Raw genomic sequence first — 12,174 nt, 5'->3', positions numbered from 1 at the left:
TTCCCTGTTTAAGGGAGCTGCTGGGGCCAGGGTGGCTGTGGGAGCAGCTCTCTGGCTGCGGCAGGCCGGGGAGGGTGAGGTGGGCTGTGTTCTGGAAGGTGGGACAGCTCCCAGCCCTCCCCTCGCTGGTGCCAGCTCCATGCTCCCCCCTCTGATCGTTAGCTGGAGCCCATCACTGCGGCATCTGGGCTGCACCTAAAGGCAGGACCAGGGAAGTCGGTGATAGTGGGAAGGGAGGAGAAGCTGTTCCTGGCCCTCCCGGGGGCCTGGTGGATCTTCAGGGAGAGCTCCACAGCCGGGGGCTTGGCTGGCAGCGTGTCCCCCCCCCCATCCAGGCTCCTGCTCCCCAGCCGGGGCGCTCTGGAGGCTGCCAGGAAGTGTCCCCGGCTGGCCCCCAGCGCCAGCCACTCACAGATCATTCAGGAGGCCGCTCCGAGGAGAGAAGCAGAGACACAACTAGCCGGTGGGGACAGGGGACTGCGTGTGGCAGCACCGAGCCGGGCCAGGCCCACTGCCAGGCTGGGGGGCTGGTGTCCCATGGGGGAGCTGCCCCTCTCGCTCCAAGGGAGGCGTGTGGTGGGAGCCCCTGGGCCTGCACCTCCCCCTCCTGCTGAGCTCAGCTGCCCCCGGCTCCAGGCCGACTGCACCAGTACGAGCAGAACCTCTTCATGCAGCTGCGCAAGCCTGCCCTGCCCTGCCGTGCCCAGACCCTGCCAGGCTATCTCTGCCCGCGGCTCAGCCCCATATGGAGGTGCCCTGTGCAGTGCCAAGGATGTGCCTGGCCCCTGTGCCCATGGGCAGGGGGCTCTGTGTGGCGGGGAGTAGCCTCGGGGATCACACTCCCCAGGAGTGGGTGCTGACGCTGTCTGTCTGTCGCAGCAGGAGGAAGCCGGCTGGGCCCCACGTGCCCCTGCGATGAACGTCAGCCAGGGAGCGGGCATGGTGCCCTGCAGCAGCCTCCCGCCCTCCGAGGGTGGCTGTGGGTGGGGCCCCTGGCCCAACGGGAGCGAGGGGGCCCTGCAGCTGCCCACCTTCTCCCCCGCCGCCAAGGCCCGCGTCATCCTCACCTTCGTGCTGCTCATCCTCTCGGCTGCTGGCAACCTGGCGGTGCTGTGGGCGGGCGCGGGCGGGCGGCGCGGGAAGCTCTCGCACGTCCACGTGCTCCTGCTGCACCTGGCGGCGGCCGACCTGCTGGTCACCTTCGTGGTGATGCCGCTGGATGCCATCTGGAACATCACGGTGCAGTGGCGGGCGGGGGACCTGGCCTGCCGCCTCCTCATGTACCTCAAGCTGCTGGCCATGTACGCCTCGGCCTTCATCACCGTGGTGATCAGCCTGGACCGCCAGGCTGCCATCCTGCGCCCGCTGGCCATCGCCCAGGCCCACAGGAGGAACCGGCTCATGCTGTATGCGGCCTGGCTGCTGAGTGCTGGGCTCTCCGTGCCCCAGGTACCCGCCGGTCCCCACCCCCCAGGTACCCACAGCCCCTCCCGCCCCAGGTATCTGCCGGTCCCCACCCCCCAGATACCTGCTGCCCCTCCCGCCCCAGGTACCTGCCGGTCCCCACCCCCCAGATACCTGCTGCCCCTCCCACCCCAGGTACCCACTGCCCCAGGTACCTGCCGGTCCCCACCCCCCAGATACCTGCTGCCCCTCCAGCCCCAGGTACCCACTGCCCCTCCCGCCCCAGGTACCTGCCGGTCCCCACCCCCCAGATACCTGCTGCCCCTCCCACCCCAGGTACCCGCTGGTCCCCACCCCCCAGATACCTGCTGCCCCTCCCACCCCAGATACCCGCGGCCCCTCCCACCCCAGGTACCCACTGCCCCCCCACCCCAGATACCTGCCAGTCACCACCCCCGAGATACCTGCTGCCCCTCCCGCCCCAGGTACCGGCCGGTCCCCATCCCCCAGATACCCGCTGCCCCTCCCACCCCAGGTACCCGCCGGCCCCCACCCCCCAGATATCCGCTGCCCCTCCCGTCCCAGATACCCGCTGCCCCTCCTGTCCCAGGTACCCGCTGCCCCTCCCACCCCCCAGATACCTGCTGCCCCTCCCCACCGCAGGTACCGTCCCGTTCTCCCCCCCACAGGTATCCGTCCCACAGCCCCTGCTGTCCCAGCCCTGGGCTCCCGCCCCAGTTCTGCTGAAGCCCCCCGAGCGGAGCAGAGTCTGGTGGGCCAGTTAGCAATGGGTGGGGTTCTTGTGCTGTTAGTTCTGTGCAGAACGGGGGCCGCTGAGCCCCCCCAACTCATCTCACATGGAGGGGGCTCCTCACACTGCACTGCTCCTCGCCCCACTGGCTGACAAGGGGGCTCCCAGGAACCTGCTGGGGCTGTGAGTCGGGCAGCAGCAGTGTGAGCTGGGGTGTGGGGCGTGGGGGGGGAGGGGTGGTGTGCGGGGGGCTCTCTGGGGGGCTCCCTCATGGAAAAGCCATTCCCGGCAGCTCAGGTGGGCAGGGCGGACGCCCCCATCTCCCTGCAGCTCAGCTCACCCCACAGGGCATGGGGGGGCTGGAACAGCCTCTTGTCCCCCGATGCCCAGGTCCCCAGCAGGCTAGCTTGGCCCAGAAACGTCTGTGGTTCCAAGCGCTGGCCCTCCCCCGGGTGCTGGAGGGGTTGGGGGGCTGGCAGAGCCCTCTCCCTGTCTCGCTCGTGGCCCGGCTGGGTCGGGCGTGGGCCCACGCCAGGGTCCAGCTCCCCTCTCTCTCGCTCTGCTTTGCTTCCAGCTGTTCCTGTTCCACACAGTCACCATCCGCTCCCCGCAGACCTTCACCCAGTGCACCACGTGGGGCAGCTTCCCCCGGCGCTGGCACGAGACGGCCTACAACATGCTGGGCTTCGCCTGCCTCTTCCTCCTGCCGCTGCTCATCATGGTCTCCTGCTACTCCAGCATCCTGCTGGAGATCTCCCGGCGCATGGGCACTGGCCTCTGTGAGTGGGCTGGCGCTAGCTGCAGGAGGCTGTGGAGGGGCTGTGAGGTGGGCCTGGGGACACATGGGGCTGGGGAGAAGCTGGGGGGGCCTGGGGACACATGGGGCTGTGGGGGGCTGGGGAGAAGCTGGGGGGGCCTGGGGACACATGGGGCTGTGGGGGGTTGGGGAGAAGCTGGGGGGGCCTGGGGACACATGGGGCTGTGGGGGGCTGGGGAGAAGCTGGGGGGGCCTGGGAACACATGGGGCTGTGGGGGGCTGGGGAGAAGCTGGGGGGGCCTGGGGACACATGGGGCTGTGGTGGTCTGGGGAGAAGCTGGGGGGGGTTGGGGGGGGGGCCCTGAGGCAGCTCTGGCTCATGCTGAGGGTTGGACCGGTCCCGAGTTCCAGACTCAGGCCCAAGGTCCCTGCCCCGAGGCTCATCTGTGGGGCCCGGTTTCCCAGAGAGCCGGCTGCCCCGTGTGGGGTGGTGAAGTGAGCCTGGCCCTGGGGCTCACAGCTGGGCCCTCGTGGCCGGGGCTCCCTTCGGACGGCCGGTCCTCTCAGGAGATGCCACCGGCTAGCACGCTGAGTGGCGTGTGGCCGCGGGGGGCGGGGCCCTGGGGTTTGCCAGCTCCCCCCATGGCTAACGTGGCATGTGGGGGCTGCGCCCCGCCCTGACAGCCCTGCTCCCTGTCACTCTAGTCTCCAAGGAGGTGGCCCTGCGCCGCTCCACCAGCAACATCCCGCGGGCGCGGCTGCGTGTGCTGAAGCTGAGCCTGGTCATCGTCAGCTCCTTCATCGTGTGCTGGACGCCCTACTACCTGCTGGGCCTCTGGTACTGGTTCTGCCCCCGCGCCATGGAGGAGACAGTCTCCCAGTCCCTCACCCACATCCTCTTCATCTTCGGCCTCCTCAACGCCTGCCTGGACCCCCTCACCTACGGCCTTTTCACCATCCCCTTCCGCAGGGGGCTGGGGCACTGCTGCCGGGGGGGGCACGGAGCGGGGCCCGAGCCCTGTTCCCCGGCAACTGGATCCTCCCGCTGCTCCGCCACCTCCTTGCACGCCAAGCGGGGCACCACGACCACCCCGGCGCACGAGACGCCCAGAGCCCAGAGCCAACTGGGCAATGGGACCGGCAGCGTCGACAGCAGCTACCTGTGAGTCCAGGGCCTGGCTGGGGCCCTGGGTAAAGCCCCGTGCCCGGATGGGCCGGGTTGGTGGGCCCTGCCCTTGTGCCCAGCTCGGCCTGGGGCCGTGAGGGGTCAGTGTGCTGCTGGAGGAGACGGGCCCCTGGGGCTGACACTGAGGGGCAGGGCCAGCCAGGCATCTCCTTCTGCCCCTGGGCTTCCCATGCTCCCCACCGAACATCAGGAGTGGTGGAGCCCAAATCCACACTGCCGGGGCAGGGGCGTGGGGGGCACTGGGAGAGCCGGGGCAGGGGCGTGGGGGGCACTGGGAGAGCTGGGGCAAGGGCGTGGGGGGCACTGGGAGGGCAGGGGCGTGGGGGGCACTGGGAGAGCCGGGGCAGGGGTGTGCGGGGCACTGGGAGGGCAGGGGTGTGGGGGGCACTGGGAGAGCCGGGGCAGGCAGTGACAGGAGCTGGACCCTCTCCAGGGTCTCTCGCTCCCTAGGATGGGGGATAGGGTGCGAGGCTGGACACGAGCATGGCAGGCTGGGAGGAGGCCAAGTGGGACGTTTCCCGTCTGAGGTTATTTGGGGCTGACGATGGTGCTGGCTCCGCAGGGCTCCTGGAGTGGGTGGGCTGCCCCACCAGTGGAGACGCCTCCCTCGGCAGCAGCGTCTGGGTGTTCAGTCTGGGCGTGCAGACTGCAGGCCTGGGAGCTGCTCTGGGGAGGGGCAGCCCCTCACTCCCTGGCTGGGGACCCCTGAGGGGATGGGGAGGGCTAAGCACCGTACCTGGAGCTTCCTCCGCTGGCCTTGGGAATAATTCATCCTTCCTTCGTGTGGGGTGCTGGCTCTGCCTCCCCATCCCCTGTGTCCCCATGGGCCCTAGCCGAGGGCTGGCCCCACTGTCAGTGCAGGTGGGGCCGGATGGACATGGGGGTTGCCAGGACGTTTGGCTCCGGCTCATAGGCTCTGTGCCCACCCCTTAATCCTGGGAGCTTGTTCTCCTGGAAACTGGAGCCTCCCTGCTCTCGCTGAAGGTCGCTGCTCCCCAGGCACTGGAGCTCTTCACGGCTCCCACTCCAGGGTCAGAGCCATCTGCACACTGGGCAGGCCACGAGGCGCCCGTCCTGGGGAGGGGAGAGCAGGCTGCCTGGGTTCCTGCCATCGGTAGCGTGGGATTTGGGGCAGTGTTGGACCCACGGGGTGGTCAGGAGTGGGGTCTTTGCTGGGCTGGGCTGCCCCTGGAGCCAGGAGGTTCTGGACCCGGTTCCCTGTCCCCAGCACCCGGCAGGGCCTCACTCTGCTCCTGGGATGGACCCCAAAGGGCCTGTCCTGGGGCGAGGGGCTGGAACACGGCCAGCTGGGGGCACAGCAGCGTGTGCGTCACCAGCTGGCTTTGCTGCATCTCCAGCTGGCACACCCAGTGCTCGCTGCTGGAGACCAGCTAATCCCGGGGGCCTTGGCAGAGATACCAGCAGGCAGAACCTTGCTCCTGGATCAGTGGCTCCGCCCGCTCTCTCCCCTTGTCCTTGCACCCCCGCTGGCCTGCTTGCCCCCGCTCCGCACAGGATGCAGGGCCAGGCTGAGTGAGTGGGAAGAGCCAGTGCCAGGCCATTAGCTCTGCCCAGCCCCCCTGGCCAGAATGTGTGTGTGAGAGCACCTTGCTGCAGGGCCAGGGAGGAGAGACGGGGACGGACAGGGGAATGGGTCGGCCATGGTTCATGTAGCCTGCTGCTTCCCCAGAAGGGCTGATGGGTGCAAGGAGGTGAGATTAGCAAGCGAACCACCCCCCTTCCTGGTGCCTCTGCCCCATCCCCTGCCCCCCAGGTGTCCAGGGAGCATGGGGACACGGATCCCAATCTCCTCAGGCTGACTCAGGACTGAGGCTTCTGCAGCACCTCGCTGGTGTTGGCTGCTGGGCCAGCAGGAGCCATGAGATCTAGGCTGGCAGGAGCTGGAGGGGGCACTCCTGGAGGTGGGGATGTGGAGCCTGGGTCAGTGTAGGTTCAGGGGACGTGCTACCCTGGGATTCCCAGGCAGTCTTGGTACCTTCTTCCATCTGCACTTGGTGTCCTGATCTCCTGGTGTGATGCTGGCAGCCCAGCGCCAGCTCATGCCACGGTCCCCATGTCTCAGTGGGACTCCAAGTACGTAGCTGGGATCAGTCTGGCTCAGCTGGGTGTTCGTGTTGTTACAGTAGAGTGATAAGGGCGTGTTTGGTGTTCATACTATTGAATGCTGGTGAGTGGCAGCAGCATTAATCTCACTTCTAGCAGCTGGCTCCCATGTCGTAAGGGAAAACTTGAACCTTTGCATTGTGAGAACATCAGAACGGCCAGACTGGGTCAGACCAAAGGTCCCTCTAGCCCAGTGTCCTGTCTTCTGCCAATGCCGGGTGCCCCAGAGGGAACAGGGAATCATCTAGTGATCCATCCCCTGTCACCCATTCCCAGCTTCTGGCAAACAGAGACTAGGGACACCATCCCTGCCCAGCCTGGCTAATACCCATTGATGGACCTGTGACGTTGCACTCCGTATGTTTTATGGAAATATGCTTATGAGTGTGAATATGATGTAACTGGAATATGCTGTATGCAAAAGGGCTCTTGTAAGGTATCATCACAAAGGTTATAACCTACCAAATATATTCCTCCTATTTGTATGTATGTATCATTCTTGTATCTCAAGCTAGAAATATGAAGTATAACCTGATACTGGAATCCATCTTAAATCTGGTACTTTTCCATTTAGAAGGAGGGGTGGGGACCCAGAGAGACAAAAGAGTCCCACCTTGTGCCAAAGCTATAAAAGGGGGTGGAACAGGACAAAGGGGCGGCCAGTCATGAGAAAGCCCCTGTTTTCCACCTAAGATGCCTGCTGGAACTAACAAGGACTGTACCAGGGGAAAGGATTGGGCCCAGACTAGGTAGGAGTCTAGTGTGTGAAAGAAGCTTATTGGAACATCTCTGAGGGTGAGATTTTACCTGTAATCAGTTTCTTAATGTATTAGGCTTAGACTTGTGTGTTTTTGCTTTATTTTGCTTGATGACTTACTTTGTTCTGTCTATTATTACTTGAAACCACTTAAATCCTACTTTTTATACTTAACAAAATCACTTTTGTTTATTAATGAACCCAGAGTAAGTGATTAATACCTGGGGGAGCAAACAGGTGTGCATATCTCTCTATCAGTGTTATAGAGGGCGGACAATTTATGAGTTTACCCTGCATAAGCTTTATACAGAGTAAAACGGATTAATTGAGGGTTTGGATCCCATTGGGAACTGGGTGTCTGGGTGCTGGAGGCAGGAAACCTGCAGAGCTGTTTTCACTTAAAGCCTGAAGCTTTGCGGATGTGGCCCAGACCCTGGGTCTGTGTTGCAGCAGGCTAGCATGTCTGGCTCAGGGGTTCTGGAAGTCCTAAGCTGGCAGGGAAAATGGTCTCAGAGGTAATCTCAGCACATCAGGTGACAGTCCCAAGGAAGTCTCTGTGACCGAACCCGTCACAGGACCTATCCTCCATGAACATATCTAGTTCTTTTTTGAATCCTGTTATAGTCTTGGCCTTCACAACATCCTCTGGCAAGGAGTTCCACAGGTTGACTGTGCGTTGTGTGAAGAAATACTTCTTTTTGTTTGTTTTAAACCTGCTGCCTATTAATTTCATTTGGTGACCCCTAGTTCTTGTGTTAGGAGGAGGAGTAAATAACACCTCCTCCTTTACTTTCTCCACACCAGTCATGATTTTATAGACCTCTATCATATCCCCCCTTAGTCATCTCTTTTCCAAGCTGAAAAGTTCCAGTCTTATTAATCTCTCCTCAAACGGCAGCCATCCCACACCCCTCATAATTTTTGTTGCCCTTTTCTGAACCTTTTCCAATTCCAACATATCTTTTTTGAGATGGGGCGTCCACATCTGCACGCAGTATTCATGATGTGGGCGTACCAGGGATTTATATAGAGGCAATATGATATTTTCTGTCTTACTATCTATCCCTTTCTTAATGATTCCCAACATTCTGTTCACTTTTTTGATGCCGCTTTGACTTGACAGCTTCATGCAGTCGGTTCGGGGGTCTACGTGACAGCCTAGTCCACAATGTAATTACCTTCACAGTTAGAACATTTCTCCTGATATCTATCCTAAATCTCCCCTGCTGCAGACTAAGCCCATCACTTCTTGTCCTGCCTCCAGTGGACATGGAGATCCTTTGATCCCCGTCCTCTTTAGAACAGCCCTTCACAGATTTGAAGACTGGTGTTAGATCCCCCTTCTGTCTTCTTTTCTCAAGACGAAACATGCCGAGTTTTTTTTTAACCTCTCCTCACAGGTCGGGTTTTCTAAACCTTTATCGCTTTTGTCGCTCTCCTCTGGACTCACTCCAATTTGTCCACAACTTTCCTGAAGTGTGGGGTCCAGAACTGGACACAGTGCTCCAGCTGAGGCCTCATCACTGCCGAGTAGAGTGGGACCGTTACCGCCTGTGTTGTATCTACGACACTCCTGATTATACCCCCCAGAATGATATTAGCCTTTTTTGCAACTGCACCACATTTTTGACTCTCCGTCCGTGATCCACTCTAATCACCAGGTCCTTTCCAGCAGTACAACCATCTAGCCAGCTATTCCCCACTGTGTAGTTGTATGTTTGATTTTTCCTTCCTAAGTGAAATACTTTGCACTTGTCTATGTTGAATTTCATCTTGGTGAATTCAGATCTGTTCTCTAATTTGTCAAGGTTGTTTTTAATTCGAATCCTGTCCTCCAGCTGCTTGCAATCCCCCAGCTTGGTGTCATCTGCAGATTGTATAAGCACATTCACCTGGGACTCACCCTCTGGGACCCCAGTAGATATGTCCTTCCAGTTTGACAGTGAAGCATTGGTTTGATTTTGGTCTTTCAACCAGTTGTTCACCCAACTTCCTAGTGATTTCATCTCGACCACATTTCGCTAGTTAGCTGATGAGGATGTCAGGTGGGACTGTGTCACGGAGTGTGGGGGAGTCAGGGCCCTGCACCCCTCTTCCTGCGATTCACCGGGACTCTCAGCCAGCCAGTAACACAGAAGGTTTATTAGATGACAGGAACACAGTCCCAAGCAGAGCATGTAGGTACAACCAGGACCCCTCAATCAAGTCCTTCTGGGGGGGTTAGGGAGCTTAGACCCCAGCTTTGGGGTTCCCTGCATTGCACCACCCAGCCCAAAACTGAAACCAAAACCTCCTCCAGCAGCTCTCTCCCCCCTCCCCCCTGCTCCTCCTCTCCTTTGTCCAGAAGGTGTCACTTCTCCCACTCCCCTCCTGGCTCAGGTTACAGCTCAGGGATCTTCCTTCAAGGGAAGTCCCCCATCGCCAGTGTAACCCCCCTGCAACATTCCCAGGTCGAATCCGCCCCGCTCCCTGCTCCGTCACAGACTGCGAAAAGTGTTACTGAATGGTTACATGGTCACTGGACCTCTCCTGCACGGCCAGGGCCCACCCCTGGGGTACGCTGGCCGCTGAGGCCTGCAGCTCTGCATCGCTAGCTGGAGCGCTGGGTGTCACGGAGCTGGATTGCAGGTGCGGTGGGCTGTGTCCTGGAGGGGCCAGTTCCTTGTGCATGTAGGTGGGACAGCGTTAGGCTGTGTGGGTGGCTGGGCCAGGCCGAACTGCAGCTGCGTGTCCTGGCTACCCACAGATTGTGTCTTGGTGTTGTCACAGATCCACAGGGTTGGTGCTATGCCCCCAGCTTTGGAACAGTCTCTTGGGAGAGCCCCTTTGATGGGTCAGACCCTCTGGGGGGTCTCTTTCCCTTCAGGGTCAGCCACACGCTCTCACCACCTCCACAGACTGAACCTCTGGGGCTCCAGCCCTCCTGCTTCACAGCGGGAGCTCTGCCCAGCGAGTCCAACTGCGACAGCCTGGCAGAGACTCGCCCATTCTGCAGGGACTAAGCACCTTGTCCAGCGGCTGCAGGGACACACGCTGTGAAAACAGGCGGGTTTATAGTCACCTGGACATGCCTAGGGAGGCCTTCGGGCAGCACAGAGAAATGAAGGTCCATGGTGGTCAGCCCAGAGCACTTCACCAGCCCCGCTGCCGTGAAGCCCAGTTCAGGCTCGGTCTCTCCCTGACTGCCTTCCTTAGTTCCTGGGTGAGGGAGCTCTGGCACCTCTCAGAAGCCAATTCCTTAGTTCCCCCCTCACACCTTCCAGTCCTTTGTTGTGGGGTTTCTCCACCTGCCTCCTGCTGAGAGGTGTGGGAAGCCTCTTCCCTCTGGGGCCTTGGTTGCTAGGTGTCCGTATCCTGGTGACTGGACTTGCCATTGTGTTCTGGAATTTTCCATTGCTACGGGTCAGCACCAGCCAATCCTTTTTAATGACCCCGGTCAGCTCAGCCAGCTGGTTACACCCTCTCCCCATATCTCTTAGCCTGCCCGGCGAGCAAACCCAATCCTCCCACAGGTGGGGAGCCCTGCAACGTATAAGGGAAACCGAGGCACACGTAGGACTCATAAAAATATCACAAAAAATTCCAACTCCGTCACAACCCATGATGACCCTCTTCCCCCAGTACTGCACCTGCACCTCTGGGCCTCCTGAAATCAATGGGGCTCCTCCCCAGGAGAAAGGCAGCAAGATGGAGCCCAGAGCTGGGGCTTCCCGCTCTGTGCTCCAGGCTGGGATAGTCCTCCCAGTAGCCTACCATGTTTTGGGCCTCCCTGCTGCCATGTGGCACTGCACCGGTGGGAGGGGTTTGCCCCCACCCAGCACATCTCTTCCACAGTACCTCAGCCCACCTTGGACCACTGGTGACGTCTTAGGTCAGGCCACATAGGTGTCACTCAGCCCTTCCAAGCATTTGACAGCAGCTCGAAGAGAAACGCCTCTGCTAGCCCCTTTGGGCGACGGCTGCCATGGGGCAGCTGAGCTGCCTGCACAGGCGGCGTTCAAAGGCAGCCGCCGAAGGCTTTCCCATGGAGCAGGGTCCGAGCCCCAAACCCTCGGCGAGGGAACTGACGAGGCAGGAGGCTCGCGAGTGGGTTATCAAACCTTCCCGCAGTAGCCAGGGGAGGAGAGGGTCAAAGCAGGCAGGGCTCACACAAGGCCGGGGGTGAGCTGTGGGCCCAGGGAATGCAGAATTGGGCTAGAGAAGTGCGGCACTATCCGTCCCGTGGGTTCCCTCCGCTGCCCGGTTGCGGTAACGACAAGGCTCTGCTGCCTTTTACACTGTCACAAACCCCCAGCAACGCTGCTCAAGTCAGGGGCCAGATGCTCAGCTGGTTTATTCAGCACAGCTTCAGGGGGTAGTCAAGGGAATTACGCTGATTTAACCCAGCTGTGGAGCTGGGGCCTGGAGCCAAGCAAGCTGGGACTCCGGCCAGGTGAGTGAAGGGGAGCAGGATGGGGCCGGCAGTTTCCAGAGCTCTGTGCTCCAGCGGCCAGCACAGGGGGTGCAGGGTGAGCAGCGAGTGACATGCAGCTGACGGGGGCCTTCAGGAACAGCTGTTGAACGGCCAAAGGAGGACGATGGAATCGGTAGGAAATGCATTTTATTTAAGGCTTCCTAGAACGTGGGTGTTACAAACAGTTAACAAAGGATGGGCTGACAGGGCAGTAGCTGTGCCCTGAGAGGAGAACAAGTGCTTTGACTGGCTGTTTTGTATCGCACTGCCCAGTGCCTGGGGGACAGTGTGTCTAATCAGTGGTGAAAGAAAACTGCGGGCTCATGGGTTTATTGAGAAGTGGCAAAGGTTGCATCCAGTGGTGTCAGCCCAGCTGAGAAGGGTAATTGCAATTCCTAATCCCCCCCCCCCCCCCCATCTGGGTGGCTTAGTGCAAAGCATTGTTTGACCAATACTAGTATTGTAACGGTTCTTGCACAACAGCCTGTGGTAGCAGCAGCTAATTTGTTGCTGGCAATGTGGAGTGTATTCAGGCATAGTGGTTCAGTCATGGGCCCCCTCCTGGCCCATGTGACTCCTGCTTTGTGTTCTGAAGAAATACCAGGACATTCGCCCAGGAGGCCTTGCTGTCTGAGCAGAGCAGGGCATCCCCTGGACTGTTCCCCGACGGGGGGACGGGGCTCGGCAGCCCTAGATTCACAGGGCAGAAGGGACCAGGGATCCCCCAGGCTGCCCCTGAGTA

General features: G+C 60.6%; 1 protein-coding gene across 1 annotated transcript; it reads left to right on the top strand.

Moving 5' to 3' along the window:
* Positions 1 to 915: 915 nt before the first annotated feature.
* LOC135885100 (gonadotropin-releasing hormone II receptor-like) lies at positions 916 to 4,078 on the top strand. Its single transcript, XM_065412730.1, has 3 exons — positions 916 to 1,449; positions 2,730 to 2,934; positions 3,618 to 4,078. The coding sequence occupies exons 1-3, from the start codon at positions 916 to 918 to the stop codon at positions 4,076 to 4,078; spliced, it is 1,200 nt and encodes a 399-aa protein (XP_065268802.1).
* Positions 4,079 to 12,174: the final 8,096 nt, after the last annotated feature.

This window comes from Emys orbicularis, chromosome 10, assembly GCF_028017835.1.
Source record: "Emys orbicularis isolate rEmyOrb1 chromosome 10, rEmyOrb1.hap1, whole genome shotgun sequence".
NCBI classification, from domain to species: domain Eukaryota; kingdom Metazoa; phylum Chordata; order Testudines; family Emydidae; genus Emys; species Emys orbicularis.
This window is presented reverse-complemented; position numbering and strand designations above follow the sequence as displayed.

Excerpts from the sequence above, each read along its gene's own strand:
- LOC135885100 (XM_065412730.1), top strand. The coding sequence starts at position 916 with ATGAACGTCAGCCAGGGAGCGGGCATGGTGCCCTGCAGCAGCCTCCCG. Across the intron at positions 1,450-2,729 it reads CTGGGCTCTCCGTGCCCCAG|CTGTTCCTGTTCCACACAGT; the intron begins GTACCCGCCGGT and ends CTTTGCTTCCAG. Across the intron at positions 2,935-3,617 it reads GCGCATGGGCACTGGCCTCT|TCTCCAAGGAGGTGGCCCTG; the intron begins GTGAGTGGGCTG and ends CTGTCACTCTAG.